Source organism: Staurois parvus, unplaced genomic scaffold (assembly GCF_062004578.1).
Source record: "Staurois parvus isolate SC_StPar_1 unplaced genomic scaffold, SC_StPar_1.0 ptg000796l, whole genome shotgun sequence".
NCBI classification, from domain to species: Eukaryota; Metazoa; Chordata; class Amphibia; order Anura; family Ranidae; genus Staurois; species Staurois parvus.
Window position 1 is genome coordinate 1,382,828 of NW_028318592.1, and position 16,371 is coordinate 1,399,198.

Here is a 16,371-nt window from a genome sequence, read left to right on the forward strand (position 1 = left end):
ATTGGCACCTTTGGGGAGCGGGTACCCAAATTTGACAGGTACCCGCTCCCACTTCCGCTGCAACCGCCTAGATCAGGGGTAGGCAACCTGTGGCTCTCTAGCTGTTGTGGAACTACATTTCCCATGAGGCATTGCAAAGATTACAAAACTGACAGTTACAGCTATGACTTGCAGAGGCATGATGGAACTTGTAGTCCTGCGGCTCTCAGGTTGCCTACCCCTGGCCTAGGTGATCGGAAGCGGAAGTTGTACTCCCCCCTCTCTCCCCGTTGCCTTCTGGGACACGTGACAGGTCCCAGAAGACTGCGGGGCCATTCACAAGGTGCAGCGCTACTCCCGCATGCGCAGTGGGCACGCAAGCTGTCACAGCTGAATACCCACACTTAAGATGCCGGCGCTGGGGAGCGAGAACGGCCAGTGAAACCGGCTGCATTGAGGATAGGCGATTGTCTGTTTTTTGAAAGTCAGTAGCTACAATTTTTGTAGCTGCTGATTTTTTTTTTTTTTTTTTTTTAGCTTTGACTGAAGTTACACTTTAACCTCTTCACGCCAGCCGCACACAAATGTGCGACCTCCCGGCATCTGGGCCTAGACGACTAGCGGCCGCACATTTGTGTGCAATTAAGAAAAACATATGTGCTGAGAGCGCGAGCCCTGCGTGCTCCCATCACACATGTCCGGTACTCACGGAAAGGTCCCGAGCTCTTTCGATCGGGACCTTTCCTGATCATGTGACCACCGTGATGGCGAGTCTCGGCGGTCACATGACCCTAAAACCCCGCCCCGCCTCTCGGCTTCTGAAACCCTTAAAGGGCTGGGAAGCGCCGTCGCCAAGGGGTTAAGCAAAAGGGTGCCGTGACTTCATTTTGACTCCAATGTAAGATTATAAAATATAGAGGGAACTGTCACTAAAGTGATTCTAACTGCTATTTTTTTTTTTTTTTTTTCGACAAAGATGTCATACTTGCCTACTATGTGTAATGATTTTTCATAGAGCAGCCCCAAACCTCCTCTTCTCCGGTCCCCTGCTTGCGCTCCTGGCCCTTCCCCCCCTGCTGAGCGTCCCCATAGAAAGCCGCCTTTTATGGGGGCGCTCTTGCAGGGTTGCTTCTGAGCCAGCTCTGTGTGCCCATTGGCACATAGAGCGTTGCTCGGCCCCGCCCCTGCTCTCTCCTCACTGGCTGTGATAGGCAGGAGCAAATAGCTTGCGCTGCTGCCTCTCTGTCCATTGAAGAGAGAGAGAGAGAAGACCGCTGTTCTTGTACACATTTCTGGATCGTGATCGGGCTCAGGTGAGTATAAAGGGGGTCTGGGGGGAGCTGTATGCAGAGGGGTTTTTTTTTATACCTTAATGAAGAGAACGCACTGGGATAAGAGAACTTTCTGCCTTTAGATCCACTTTAAGAACAGATGCTCTGCCTTTGTGTGTTCTTTGTCTTATGCTCGCCATACGCATTACAATCCTTGTATGGTTTCTTTTGATCTACCAAAATGTCAGTTAGGCCATCAGACTATAGGGTTGATCTACTAAGGGTCCTTTCACACGGGTCAGACCTGTTTAGCAGATCGACTTGCTCAGTGAGGGATCTCTCCGCTGATCCCCACTGAGCAAGCGGATGACAGCTCTGTGTCCGCTTCGCTTCTGCAGATCAGACACAGAGCTGCTCGCTCTCTCCTCCAATGGGTGGTCAGATGAAAACGGGACTGCCTGTCCATTTTCATCCAACTCGATCCAGCGGACAGAAGGGGAATTGGATCCCCATTTGTCCCTTTTTGGCAGATCGGACGTCGGCGGGTGTAAACAGACACATATCCGTTTTAAACCTGCTGCTCCATAGAGGAGAACAGAGGTTCCGATCATGTCCGAATGAAAAATGGGCAGGCGGACCCAATCGGAACAGCCGTGTGAAAGTGCCCTAAGGCGCCTTTACACGGGCGTTCCGTATGTCAGCTTTTCATCTGTCCCTTTATGGATGAAAAACGGACCCCCATGTATTTCTATGGACTTGCGGATGTAAATGGATGAACATCTTTTTACATTCGTTAATGTCTGCATCTGTTAACATCCGTTTTTTTTAATGAAAGAAAACCTTATTTTTCTTCCACAAAAAAAACGGAACGGACAAAAAAACGATGTCAACGGATATAAACGGACCAAAATGGATGTCAATGGATGAAAACGGATAAAAAAACGGATGTCAATGGATGAAAAAGCGGATGTAAACTCATCCGTTTTTTCTTTGAAAAAAACATGACTGAACTGAAGAAAAAAACATAACGCCTGTGTGAAAGGACCCTTAGGGCTCGTTCACACTTGGCTGTTTTACCAACGCTTGCCAACGCCCCTATAGCGTTTGGCAAGCGTTGGTCCGGCGTTTGCGGAACGTTTTTTAACGCTCAGCAAACGCGCCGCATGCGCGGTTTAGCGGAAGTTGCTAGGTGTTTGCCGAGTGTTAATGCCCCACAAACACCTATAATGCAGTTTGAATGGTGTTACCGCTCCGCAAACGCCCCGCAACCGGCCGGGCGTTTGCGGATCGGCACCATAGACTAGGATAGGAGGCTTCAACGCCTCCTGACTCGACCAGAGGCGTCCGTTTTGCCGCGACGCAAACGCTCCCATTAGAACAGCACCATGTGCTGTAATGTGCAGAATTGGCAGAGGCGTTTGGGAAGTGGTAAAAACGCTTCCCAAACGCCTCTCTGCCGCCTGCACACAACGCTAGTGTGAACGTAGCCTAAAACTGGAGAACTCAGAATCTGGTGCAGCTGTGCATGGGAGCCAATCAGCTTCTAACTTCAGCTTGTTCAATTAAGCTTTGACAAGAAAACCTGGAAGCTGATTTTTTTTTTTTTTTCCCGCAGAACTGTTCCAGATTCCACACTCTCCAGTTTTAGTACAGAACCCCCTATGTGTCTAGTAGAGCGAAATGAGATTTTACTTTCAAATTAAGTCCCAGTGGTCATTATCTAACACTCTCTTCTTTTTTTTATGCAGGCAAAGGGAGACGTACACAGCCTCCGTGGTCATCCCCAGATGCATCAGAACAACCCAAACTGCGCTTGTACAACAGTCTAACCCGGAATAAGGTGCAAAATGCTGCGTCTGTATTCTTAAAATGTTAAAAGAAGAAATGGGAGGGAAACGTGATATATTGTCCACAAGTCAAAGATTTGGCTGATCCGACTCTTTACACTCACAATCAAGCTATGTTTAGGAGTGTACCCAGGATGCCATAAGGCCTGAGTTTTAGTGTGATGGTGTTTCCTCGCTCCAGAATCCTTCTCTGTGGCGATGTTCTGGCTGTGCAGACATTTATATTGTACCATCCCAGACTTGCTCTTTGCTGCAGTTCCAATCCTTGTGTCTGCTCTATCTCTTTTGACCTTAAAGGGTAACTCCAATTTCGTGGGTAAAAGAATTAGCAAATAAAAAAAAATATAGTGTATATAATTGCAACTCAAGTCATATTGTATTCTTAAAAATTACCTTTTTTTCTTTTTTCTTTTTTTTCAATCTTCAGCACTGTAAGTTTCTTTTATTATTATTATTATTATTATTATTCAGGATTTATGGCGCTAACAGTTTGCTCAGCACTTTACAATATAAGGGAGACAGTACAATTACAATACATTTCAGTACAGAAGGAATAGGAGGGCCCGTCTCGTGGAGCTGACAATCTAAAGGAAGGGGGAGGTGATACAAAAGGTGATAGCTGCGGGGGATGATTTGGTGGAGGTGATTCAAGTACAGTTCTTAGGTGGAGGTGGGGTAGGCTTCCCTAAAGAGGTGAGTTTTCAAAGATCGCCTAAAGGCAGACAGGGTGGGGGCTGACCGGACATGCTGTGGTAGGGAGTTCCAGAGGATGGGAGAGGCTCTGGAGAAGTCCTGGAGGCGAGTGTGGAAGGAGGTGATGAGGGAGCTAGAGAGGAGGATATCATGGGAGGAGTGGAGTGGGTGATTTGGGCGGTATCTGTGGATGAGGTTGGCGATGTAGCTAGGGGCAGTGTTGTGGATGACTTTGTAAGCTGTGGTTAGTATTTTGAATTTTATTCTTTATACTTTAAAATGCAATATGACTAAAATGCAAAATATATGGCGAGCGCTGAAATCTAAAATCCGCTAGCACAAAGGGTAAGGGCAACAAATCCCATAAAACATATATAATAAAGTGCAGCGCAAAACATTAAATGTCATCATTAAGCGCAAAATTGACAATATAAACACATGAACAAAGTATCCAATAAAGTGTGTAAACGGTAATAAAGTGATACCTATATGTCCATCCAATAGTAAAGTGATACCTATATGTCCATCCAATAGTAAAGTGATACCTATATGTCCATCCAATAGTAAAGTGATACCTATATGTCCATCCAATAGTAAAGTGATACCTACATGTCCATCCAATAGTAAAGTGATACCTATATGTCCATCCAATAGTAAAGTGATACCTATATGTCCAGCCAATAGTAAAGTGATACCTATATGTCCAGCCAATAGTAAAGTGATACCTATAGGTCCATCCAATAGTAAAGTGATACCTATATGTCCATCCAATAGTAAAGTGATACCTATATGTCCAGCCAATAGTAAAGTGATACCTACATGTCCATCCAATAGTAAAGTGATACCTATAGGTCCATCCAATAGTAAAGTGATACCTATATGTCCAGCCAATAGTAAAGTGATACCTATATGTCCAGCCAATAGTAAAGTGATACCTACATGTCCATCCAATAGTAAAGTGATACCTATAGGTCCATCCAATAGTAAAGTGATACCTATATGTCCAGCCAATAGTAAAGTGATACCTATAGGTCCATCCAATAGTAAAGTGATACCTACATGACCATCCAATAGTAAAGTGATACCTACATGTCCATCCAATAGTAAGGTGATACCTACAGGTCCATCCAATAGTAAAGTGATACCTACATGACCATCCAATAGTAAAGTGATACCTACATGTCCATCCAATAGTAAGGTGATACCTACAGGTCCATCCAATAGTAAAGTGATACCTACGTGTCCATCCAATAGTAAAGTGATACCTATATGTCCAGCCAATAGTAAAGTGATACCTATATGTCCAGCCAATAGTAAAGTGATACCTGTATGTCCATCCAATAGTAAAGTGATACCTATATGTCCATCCAATAGTAAAGTGATACCTGTATGTCCATCCAATAATAAAGTGATACCTGTATGTCCATCCAATAATAAAGTGATACCTGTATGTCCATCCAATAGTAAAGTGATACCTGTATGTCCATCCAATAATAAAGTGATACCTATATGTCCAGCCAATAGTAAAGTGATACCTATATGTCCAGCCAATAGTAAAGTGATACCTGTATGTCCATCCAATAGTAAAGTGATACCTATATGTCCATCCAATAGTAAAGTGATACCTGTATGTCCATCCAATAATAAAGTGATACCTGTATGTCCATCCAATAGTAAAGTGATACCTATATGTCCATCCAATAGTAAAGTGATACCTATATGTCCAGCCAATAGTAAAGTGATACCTGTATGTCCAGCCAATAGTAAAGTGATACCTACATGTCCATCCAATAGTAAAGTGATACCTACAGGTCCATCCAATAGTAAAGTGATACCTATAGGTCCAGCCAATAGTAAAGTGATACCTATAGGTCCAGCCAATAGTAAAGTGATACCTATAGGTCCAGCCAATAGTAAAGTGATACCTATAGGTCCAGCCAATAGTAAAGTGATACCTATAGGTCCAGCCAATAGTAAAGTGATACCTATAGGTCCATCCAATAGTAAAGTGATACCTATAGGTCCATCCAATAATAAAGTGGAGTGTAAAAACACTAATGAAGGAAGTGTCTGTAGTACTACAAGGCACAGCAATACCAGTGTTGAATTTCCAACAAAGTGCTCTTAAAGCGGAGCTCCACCCAAAAGGGGAAGTTCCGCTTTAAAGACTGCTCCCGATTAAGGATTGGCATCTTTGGGGGACGAATTTCACAGGTACCGGCTCCCACTTCCGGTCAGATCGCCTAGGTGATCGGAAACGGAAGGTGTCCTCCCTCCCTCCCTGTAGTCTTTTGGGACACATGACCGGTCCCAGAAGACTACAGGACCATTCATGAAGCGCAGCTCTGCTCGCGCATGTGCAGTGAGCACCCGCCTTTGAAGCCGCAAGCTATTACAGCCGGGTGCCCACACTGGAGATGCCGGCCTCCTTGAATACAGGCCGGCCAGTGAAATGGGCTGCGGGGGGACACACCACGGGACCGAGGGACAGGTAAGTGGCTGTTTTTTAAAAGCCAGCAGCTACAATTTTTGTAACTGCTGACTTTTATTTTTTGACAGGGTGAGTGGAACTCCACTTTAATCCAGCGAGGGAATCCACCACCTCTAATGGCTATGCACTCGCCAGAAAGCTGCTGGTAAAGTAGCTTTTATGCTGATCACATAGGTGAAAATCTCAAGAATCCCTGTGTGCAGACTGGACTTCTCCAATAAGTACTAATATAACTTCAGATCAAGAGGGGGAATCCTAAAGAGAAAAGCTCACAAAGAAGCTGGTAGCATGCAGAGACAGGGCTGTCCTCATGACTCCGGCAAAATTTTTGATGTCATTTAATGTTTAGCGCTGCACTTTATTATAAATGCAATATGACTGTCTAGAGGCATTCTCTACACAGATGATGTGCAGAACGCCCCCTGCATGATTGGCTTACTGATTTTCCCAGAAGTCTGCAGTAAGATGCAAGTCGTAGTTTTGGCATCTCCTGCAGCAAAAATGTCATTTTGGTGAGATACTCCCAAAGGGAAATCACTACTAAAGGGATGCAGACCCTGCCACTTTCCTCAGAGCCCTGCAGGTGCAGCAGCTGATATATAATTATAATACCACTCCGATACAGATTCACTGCGCACGTGGACACAGACAAACAGCTGTTTTTTTTTTCAGAATAACAAAATGTGGGAATCTGCAACAAAGTTTGTTAAAATCTTTGCAATGTACATAATCACCCAGAGGGGATTTTTTTGTTTCCTCAATAAAAGTGGAGTACTTTTATTATGCTTCACTATGCATTGCAGGCAGTTCGTGGCTGGTGGGAGGGGCTGGCAGGGTGCTGTACATAGCTTCCTGAAAACAATACAGAACTGTGCCTCAGTACTCCACTCAAGAGTGTTATGCCCATAGAGATTACGCTGTCAGATCTAGAAAAGCCCCTGAGGATGTGATTTGTGACGAAACACGTAGGGTGGAGCTTATGCTTATGACATCATCACACTGTTCACTCCGAGGTTAGAACACAGATCCGCTCCCAGGATGGGATGCGGTACTATACTGAGTACAAGGAGAGTTGTGGAGGCTTGTTGTTTAACCACTTGCCCTCCAGAGAATTTACCCCCCCCCCCTTCCTGACCAGGTAATTTTTTGCGATACGGCGCTGCGTTACTTCAACTGACAGTTGCGCGGTCATGCAGTGCTGCACCTATATAGCATTTATGTCCTTTTTTTTTTTTTCCACAAATGAAGCTTTCTTTCGGTGGTATTTGATCGCCTCTGCGGTTTTATTTTTTTGCGCTATAAACAACATAAAAAACCATTTTGAAAAAAAAAAACTATATTTTTGACTTTTTGCTATAAAACATATTTAGTAAAAAATCAAATTTCATGATAAATTTAGGACAAAATGTATTCTGCTCCATTTCTTTGCTAAAAAAAAGGTGTAAATGAAATGGTTTACGTGAAAGTTAGACCGTCTAAAAATTCCAGTATATATACCGCCATTTGTATTTATTTATTTTTTTATACTAACAATGGCGGCGATCAGCGACTTATAGCGGGACTGCGGCAGACATTCTGACACTGAAGGGGGGGACTGACTAGCTGTCACTGACATCCCCAGTAACACTAGTACAGTGATCAGTCTAATAAAAAGCACTGGCACTGGGCAGGAAGGGGTTAACATCTGGGGCGATCAAAGGGTTAACTGTGTGTTGTGTGTGTTTTACTGTGTAAGCATGCTGCTTTGTATTGCTCTGTGCAGAGCTATACAAAAGCAACGTGCTGGAGCTGACGGGAGAGATCTGTATTGTTTACATACAGACCTCTCCCCTGTTAGTGATACTCGGCGATCGCCGGGTGCCAGCGGGGAATCGCTGGCCGGGACCAGGTGATCAATAGCTGTAGCCACCAATAGTGGCGTGGATAGGGTGCACTTGCGCCCCCTACCTGGAGATGCAAAATCGCATATATATACGTGATTTTGTGCAGCCCTGCCACCCTGTAGCAGTAGTTCTGCTATAGGGCGGTCAGGAAGCGGTTAAGGGAGGTGTTATAGTAAACATGTGCTTTTATTTCTCCCATAGGAAGTGTTTGTTCCACAAAATGGCAAAAAAGTCACGTGGTATTGCTGCGGACCCACTGTATACGATGCCTCACACATGGGACATGCAAGGTACGGATCCAAGCCACATAGATGGTTTTATCATTTTATAGGATGCTGAAATCACATATAGTTTGCGGTCTATGCACAGTTATCCTCGCCTGCAGACAGCTGCAGAAACCTAAAAATGGTACACACTGTTAAATGGCATGCTGTACCTCAATCCCTTAGAAGTGCCTGCAACACCAAAGGTTTAGGAATCAAAGAGTATGGATTTCATACAGAAACTCATTGATAACAAGCCTTCATGTTTAAATTCCCCCTTCATCATGGCTTCAATTGATTATTATTATTATACAGTATTTATATAGCGCCAAAAAGTTTGCTCAGCGCTTTACATTATAGTGGGGGGCAGTACATGAGACAATACAGTAACAAAACAATACACGAGGGGTTCGAGGGCCCTGCCCCTTAGAGCTTACAATCTAGGAGGGAGGGGATAGTGGTACAGGAGGAAATGGCTGTGGGGGATGGAGTGGTAGGAGTGGAGGAGATCGGCTGTTAGGTGAGGGCGGGGTAGGCTTCCCTGAAGAGATGGGTTTTCGGGTGCGCCTAAAGGTGAGGAGGGAAGATGACAGTCTGATGGATTGGGGTAGTGAGTTCCAGAGGATGGGGGAAGACCTGGAGAAGTCCTGGAGTCGGGCATGGGAGGAGGAGACCAGGGAACTGGAGAGTAGGAGGTCTTGTGAGGAGCGGAGAGTACGTGTTGGGTGGTATTTGGGTATCAGGTCGGTGAGGTAGTTTGGGGCAGCGTTGTGAATAGCTTTGTATGTCAGTGTCAGTAGTTTGAATTTTATGCGTTGGGCAATCGGAAGCCAATGGAGGGAATGACAGAGGGGGGTGGCGGATACGGAACGGTTGGTAATTGATGGCTGGGAGAGAGTGTTGGACTCATAAGGGTTAATGTTTAATCTGCCTATAGTTTGCCTTCGCTGTTTCCTCCTTGCCCCCTCATTATCATACTCACACCTGTGCCAATCAGAGGAAGCCTTGTATGCATTGATAATAACCCCCGGTTCACACCCATGCGGCCGTGCGGGCTGCGTTTTGCGCGGGCACGAGAGCCCATTCATTTGAACGGACTCCCGTGCCCGTGACAGGCAGGGAAGAAGTCCCTGCACTTCTTTTGGAAACGCAGCCCACACAGGAACCTCGGTTCCCAGTACGGTTGCGTTTTCCAGTGCGGGCGGCGTGCCATTAGAACTAATGTCACCCGCCCGCGGGTCCGCAATTCTCTGTGCGGGTGGTGCGGCTGCACAGACTTTCGTGTGGATCCGCAGCGGCACCACCCACACAGATGTGAACCTTGAGTTATACAGAGCTTCTCCTAAACGGCTTAGAAGCATTCATACCGACTCGATTTTCTTCTGGCAGCAGGTGGGTAGTCATCTGTGCAGTGCCACATACGGTATGAAGCTGGTAAGATCACATTTTGACACCATTTAGCAATGTAAATAGGGCCACTTACCTCACTGTGTACTGTCACTCGACTTCTGCTCACGGAACTCACTGCATCATCCTTTATAAACTTTGGTTTGTGCTTTTTTTCAGGTCCTATATTTCTTTTGATATCCTGAGAAGAGTTTTAAAGGACTATTTTAAATACGATGTTTTTTACTGCATGAATATCACAGATATTGACGATAAGGTGAGTACTTTATACGTGTCCCGTGTCTAAAGGGACTTCTATGACCTGATAGTGGTGGTACAATTATAAAATGAAACGTTTATTGAAATTAATTTTGACCGGTTTAAATTGAAAATGTTATCAAAACCATTTGTTTACCAGGGATCCCGCTGTTATCAGGCATCTGGAGTGAGAATATCCTTAAAGCGGAGTTCCACTCACACTGTCAAAAAATAAAAGTCAGCAGCTGCAAAAACTGTAGCTGCTGACTTTTAAAAAACAGCCACTTACCTGTCCCTCGGTCCCGTGGTGTGTCCCCCGCAGTCCGTTTCACTGGCTGTCCTGTATTCCAGGAGGCCGGCATCTTCAGTGTGGGCACCTGGCTGTGATAGCTTGCGGCTTCACAGCCGGGTACCCACTGCGCATGCGCGAGTAGCGCTGCACTTCCTGAATGGTCCTGTAGTCTTCTGGGACCTGTCACATGTCCCAAAAGACTGCAGGGAGGGAGGACACCTACCGTTTCTGATTTCCTAGGCGATTGGATCAGAAGTGAGAGCGGGTACCTGTCAAATTCGGGTACCCGCTGCCTACAGGTGCCAATCCTTAATGGGGAGCGTGGGAGCAGTCCTTAAAGCGGAACTTCCCCTTTTGGGTGGAACTGCGCTTTAAGCCCTGGTTCACACTGATGCGGTGCAAAATTTGCAGCATTTTCAGTGCAAATTCCGCACCGCATCAGAATCGCACCCTGTTCATGCGAACCGCTGCGGGTGTGTATGTTAACTCAACAACACCCCGAAAGTGGTCTGCGAAATGCAGTGCGATGTGCAAAATTGGATCACATAGGTGTGAATACCCATGCGATCCAATTCTAGTGCGGACCAAAAAAGGGTCTTGCTGGTTTTTGGTGCGGGTGCGGTGCGATTAGAGACATACAAATTGTATGGCTCCAATCGCACCGCACACAAATCGCATGTGATCCGCACAGGAATGCGGTGCGGTTCCTGTGTGAATCACATGCGATATACTGCACCGCATATAAGTGAACCAAGACTGAACATGCAATGGGCTGCATTTTCTGAAGTGTCTTATGAAAGAATCTTTGGTAAATCTGGACTATTCTCTAGTTGGATCAAATCTTGGCCGGATCAGCATGGACTGGCCGAGATTCAGTCCATGTATGGGCAGGCTGGTTATACTGAAGTCAATCCATCGATCGACTTTACTACAACCAGCTTGTCAGATTTTTTAAATACAGTCACTATTGCTATAACTTAAATGAAGTTATAGCACTAAGAAATTTATTTGGTTTCTTTGAGGTGGAATTGCTGCTTTAACCCCTTCACGCCTAAGGGTAAAACAAATCTAAATGCCTAAGCACAATTCTGCAACGTTGACGTGTTAGTAAAACCGTACATATCGTCACAACTACTTTGTACATCCAGGTGGATTATACCTTGTTTTTTTTCAGGACAAATTGGGCTTTCATTTGGTGGTAAATGGTCATGGATAGCTCCTAATTTTTTTTTATTATTAAAGGAAAACTGGGCCAAAATAGTAAAAAAAATCATTTTTTTAAATTTAACTGTGTGTTTCTAGTTACGACCATAACCTACCACCAAAGAACAACTCAAAATACATTCTCCAGTTCTTGACGATCGCAGCGATATCATATATGTGTATGTTATTTGTTGTTTGTACCCGTAGTACAGTCCAGAAACAACAGTGCGCATTTTGTTTTTGTCTTTTTTTTTTTTATATAAAACACACTGTCACTGACATTGACATTAACACTAACTGACACCAATTTTTTTTTTAAATCCTGACCTTTGACCCTGACCTTTGCCCTTGACCCTGACCTTTGACCCTGACCTTGACCCAAACACTAACCCTGGTACTGAACTAGATCAAACCTTGATCTAGGTATTTTTCTTTATTTTTTCTTTTATTTTTTAATATTTATTTATCTTTTTTTTTTTTTTTACAAACTTTTTTTTCTCTCTCTGTGTCAGGAGTTCGAGAGATACAATGTATCTCTCTTCTCCATTCATAGAGAGAGAGAAAACAAGGGGGCCGGGCTGCACAGTGATTGATCACTGTGATAGCCAATCAGAGGCTATCACAGCGATCACGTGACCCGGAATCGGGAGTCCCGGGTCCCGATCGTTAGAACGGGACCCGGGGCTCTCAGTGACACCGCGGTCTTGGTGCTGGGAGCGCGCCGAGCGGCGCGCTCCCAGCACAAAGACAGGTACGCAAATATGCGGCCCCACGGAAAAAAGCCCAGGTCCGTGAGGCCGCATATTTGTGTTACGTCGGCGTCAAGGGGTTAAAGTATTAAGGGTGTGGCGCTTTTATTACACTTGTGAAATCACTATTGCTATTGCCGCCAGTAGTGATCATTGTGTAATGCCATCGGGGAAGGCCAACACAACACAATAGCGCTGCGGGAGGGATTCCCCGATCAACATTGACTGTGTTGATGAGGGAATATAGCTATTTTCTTTTCTTCCACCCATAGAAATTGCATATTCTTTAGCCTGATTTAGTAAGAATGCGCTCTTCTTTACAGGAGTGATATAGCTGCTGTAATCTCGGAAGAGCGCAGATCAGGGATTTATTTAAAGGGGCTCAGAAAAGAGTTGCGTCACAGGTTGACATTAGGAGCTAGAGAGGAGACATTACACAAACTGAAGCCAGGGGCCCGGGGGGAGGGGGAGGCACTGCACACACTGAAGCCAGGGGCCCGGGGGAGGGGGAGGCACTGCACACACTGAAGCCAGGGGCCCAGGGAGGAGACACTGCACAGACTAAGGTCAGGGGCCCGGGGAGGAAACACTGCACAGACTAAAGCCAGGGGCCCGGGGAGGAGACACTGCACAGACTGAAGTCGGGGGCCTGGGGAGGAGACACTGCACAGACTGAAGTCGGGGGCCTGGGGAGGAGACACTGCACAGACTGAAGTCGGGGGGCTCGGGGCAGGAGACACTGCACAGACTGAAGCGGGGGGCTCGGGGCAGGAGACAATGCACAGACTGAAGCCAGGGGCCCGGGGAGAAAAAACACTGCACAGACTGAAGCCAGGGGCCAGGGGAGGAGACACTGCATGGACTAAAGCGGGGGGCCCGGGCAGGAGACACTGCACAGACTGAAGCCAGTGGCCCGGGGAGGAGACACTGCACAGACTGAATTCAGGGGCCTGGGGAGGAGACACTGCACAGACTGAAGTCGGGGGCCCGGGGAGGAGACACTGCACAGACTGAAGCGGGGGGCTCGGGGCAGGAGACACTGCACAGACTGAAGCGGGGGGCTCGGGGCAGGAGACAATGCACAGACTGAAGCCAGGGGCCCGGGGAGGAAACACTGCACAGACTGAAGCCAGGGGCCCGGGGAGGAGACACTGCATGGACTAAAGCGGGGGGCCCGGGCAGGAGACACTGCACAGACTGAAGCCAGGGGCCCGGGGCAGGAGACACTGCACAGACTGAAGCCGGGGGCCCGGGGAGGAGACACTACACAGACAGAAGCTGGGGCTCCAGGCAGGAGACTGCACAAATTAAAGCCGGGGGCCCAGGGAGGTCACATTGCACAGATATCACAAAGGGCCCAGTAAAGAGACACTGTACAGACTGATGCCATGGGAGAGACAAGACACTGCATAGACTCACACAATGACATTAGAGCAGAAAGCGGCTTTTCCCTTACTATGTCTATGTGATATGTTAATTACAGTTTTTTCATTTTAAAAATTTTTCCTTTCTTTAAATATGCAGATAATTAAACGAGCCAGGCAGAACTATTTGTTCCAGCAGTACAAAGAGAACCAACCTCAGCCGGATGCATTACTGAAGGATGTGAAGACCGCCCTGGTGGTATGTGCAAAGTGTTCTGCAGCTGCTGTTTCTGGGGACATGTAGAGCATACTCAGCCTACATACATTTCTCTTGAAGAAAATGCCACAGAACCTCAGCTGATATTTCCTCTAGTGTGGTTTAAAGTGTAAACTTGGGGAAAAAATGTGCAGAACATCTCTGCATCACATGTATTTTCCCCATATGCCTGTATAACCAAAAATTATCATTTAAAAAAAATTTTTTTTACATTTTTACTTATTTTTTTTTTATATATTTATTTTGTTTTTTTTTGTTTTTGTTTTTTTTTTAAAACATACTGTCACCCTAGCAGTACAGTGTACTACTTGTGGGGGGTGATGAAGATTTTTTTTTTTTTTTTTTTTTTTTACACTGATTGCTTTTACACCCATAAAGGCTGTAAAAGCAATCATTTCTCCTTCTCTCTGGCTGCATTCTTGCAGCCATTGAGAAATACTGTGAGAACTGTGATTGGTCACAGCTTCTCACATGGTAAAAGGCTGTTGTGAGTAGCCCTGTACCATGTGATCTCTGTGATCATTCACAGATTTCACTAGTAGTAAGCAATGATGTCAAAAGTGACATCTTGCTTACTACTATTCATGTGATCACTGATTGGCCAATCAGTGATCACATCAGCTGGACCTCACACAGCGGGACCTCACACAGAGACACAGTGGGCACTGGATCGTGGTGCCGCGCGCTTCCAGGGAGCCATCACAGGCTAAAAGTGACATCTTGCTTACTACTATTCATGTGATCATTGATTGGCCAATCAGTGATCACATCAGCTGGACCTCACACAGCGGGACCTCACACAGAGACACAGTGGGCACTGGATCGTGGTGCCGCGCGCTTCCAGGGAGCCATCACAGGCTAAAAGTGACATCTTGCTTACTACTATTCATGTGATCACTGATTGGCCAATCAGTGATCACATGATCGGGACCTGGAGGACACAGCGGGCACCGGATCGCGGTGCCGCGCGCTCCCAGGGAGCGTGCACAGCCAGAAAAAGCGGGTGCCATTTATGAACGGCAACCCACTCCTGCACTACTCCCGTCCGTCCGTTTTATGTACATGGGCCGTACGGGAAGTGGTTAAATGCTTACCTGTATGTAAAACATAAAAAAAGACTTTACTACCACTTTAGGTCTTATCTAAAACTAATAAAGTCAGTTTTGGTGTGGCAAATATTTTAAAGACGAATATGTCCTATCCCTATTTTGTAGAAATGTACTTTTAATTGGGGGGTTTTCATTTTTGGCTTGTATTTCATGTAAAGAAAGCTTACTAGCCATCATCTAATGTACAGTTTAAAACTAAAGCTCCTGGAGTTCCTTTGTAAACCTGTATATTATATTTCAAGCGTATTTTGATATAGCACCAAAGAAGGCACAGACATAACGTTTCTTTGTTGTATCATTGTGTCACCCCAGCCATTTGTGCGAAAGTTGAATGAGACTACCGACCCGGACAAGAAGCAGATGCTGAAGAAGATCCACGATGCAGTGACAGCTGCCATCCATCCTTTGGAAGAAGCGATCAGTAAATCGGACCCTCCGGAGGATATTAAGAGTTCTGCACAGGTCAGTCTGGTCACATGACCCGTCTGGCTAAGTGCACACAGTGCTTCATGCAGGTTACTTCACTCACCATGCACAGAGCGTTTTGCACTTTTTTCCTGCACATCTTACTACCATCGCCATAGCTGTTGTTCTCAGATGCATTATATGTGTGTATATTACTGACAGACTAAAAAGCAGTTTGTGATTTTTCTCTGCTAGTGCAGAAATATATGAAGCTTGACGCAGGAATCTGACTTTTATCTTGAAAGCTTATACCTTTAAAGAAAGATTCCAGGTATGACATGTTTTTATTGGTCCGGATTGGACCAATGTAACTATGCATGATCCATACCTGGCCGAGCCCACTAGAACAGGGGTGTCAAACTCAATTTCATTGCAGGCTGCATCAGCATTATTGTTGCCCACAAAGGGCTGGTTGTACAGTATCTCCCAGAAGTGAGTACACCCCTCAAATTTTTGTAAATATTTGATTCTATCTTTTCATGTGACAACACTGAATAAATGACACTTTGCTACAATGTGACGTAGTCAGTGTACAGATTGTATAACATGTAAATTTGCTGTCCCCTCAAAATAACTCAACACAGCCATTAATGTCTAATTAGCCATTTTCTCTCCCCGGTGTCATGTGACTCGTTCGTGTTACAAGATCTCAGCTGTGAATGGGGAGCTGGTGTGTTAAATATGGTGTTATCGCTCTCACTCTCTCATACTGATCACTGGAAGCTCAACATGGCACCTCATAGCAAAGAACTCTCCGAGGATCTGAAAAAAAGAATTGTTGCTCCTACATAAAGATGGCCTAGGCCAGTGATGGCGAACCTATGGCACGCGTGTCAGAGCT

General features: G+C 45.6%; 1 protein-coding gene across 3 annotated transcripts in view; it reads left to right on the forward strand.

Moving 5' to 3' along the window:
* LOC149444254 (cysteine--tRNA ligase, cytoplasmic-like) overlaps window positions 1-16,371 on the forward strand; it is a 93,338-nt gene that overhangs the window by 39,695 nt on the left and 37,272 nt on the right. For all 3 annotated transcript variants that reach the window (XM_089654764.1, XM_089654762.1, XM_089654763.1), the window contains 5 exons: window positions 2,999-3,090; window positions 8,366-8,454; window positions 9,994-10,090; window positions 13,840-13,938; window positions 15,378-15,527. In XM_089654764.1, coding sequence (XP_089510890.1) covers window positions 2,999-3,090; window positions 8,366-8,454; window positions 9,994-10,090; window positions 13,840-13,938; window positions 15,378-15,527 — 527 coding nt within the window. The remainder of the gene's footprint in view (window positions 1-2,998; window positions 3,091-8,365; window positions 8,455-9,993; window positions 10,091-13,839; window positions 13,939-15,377; window positions 15,528-16,371) is intronic.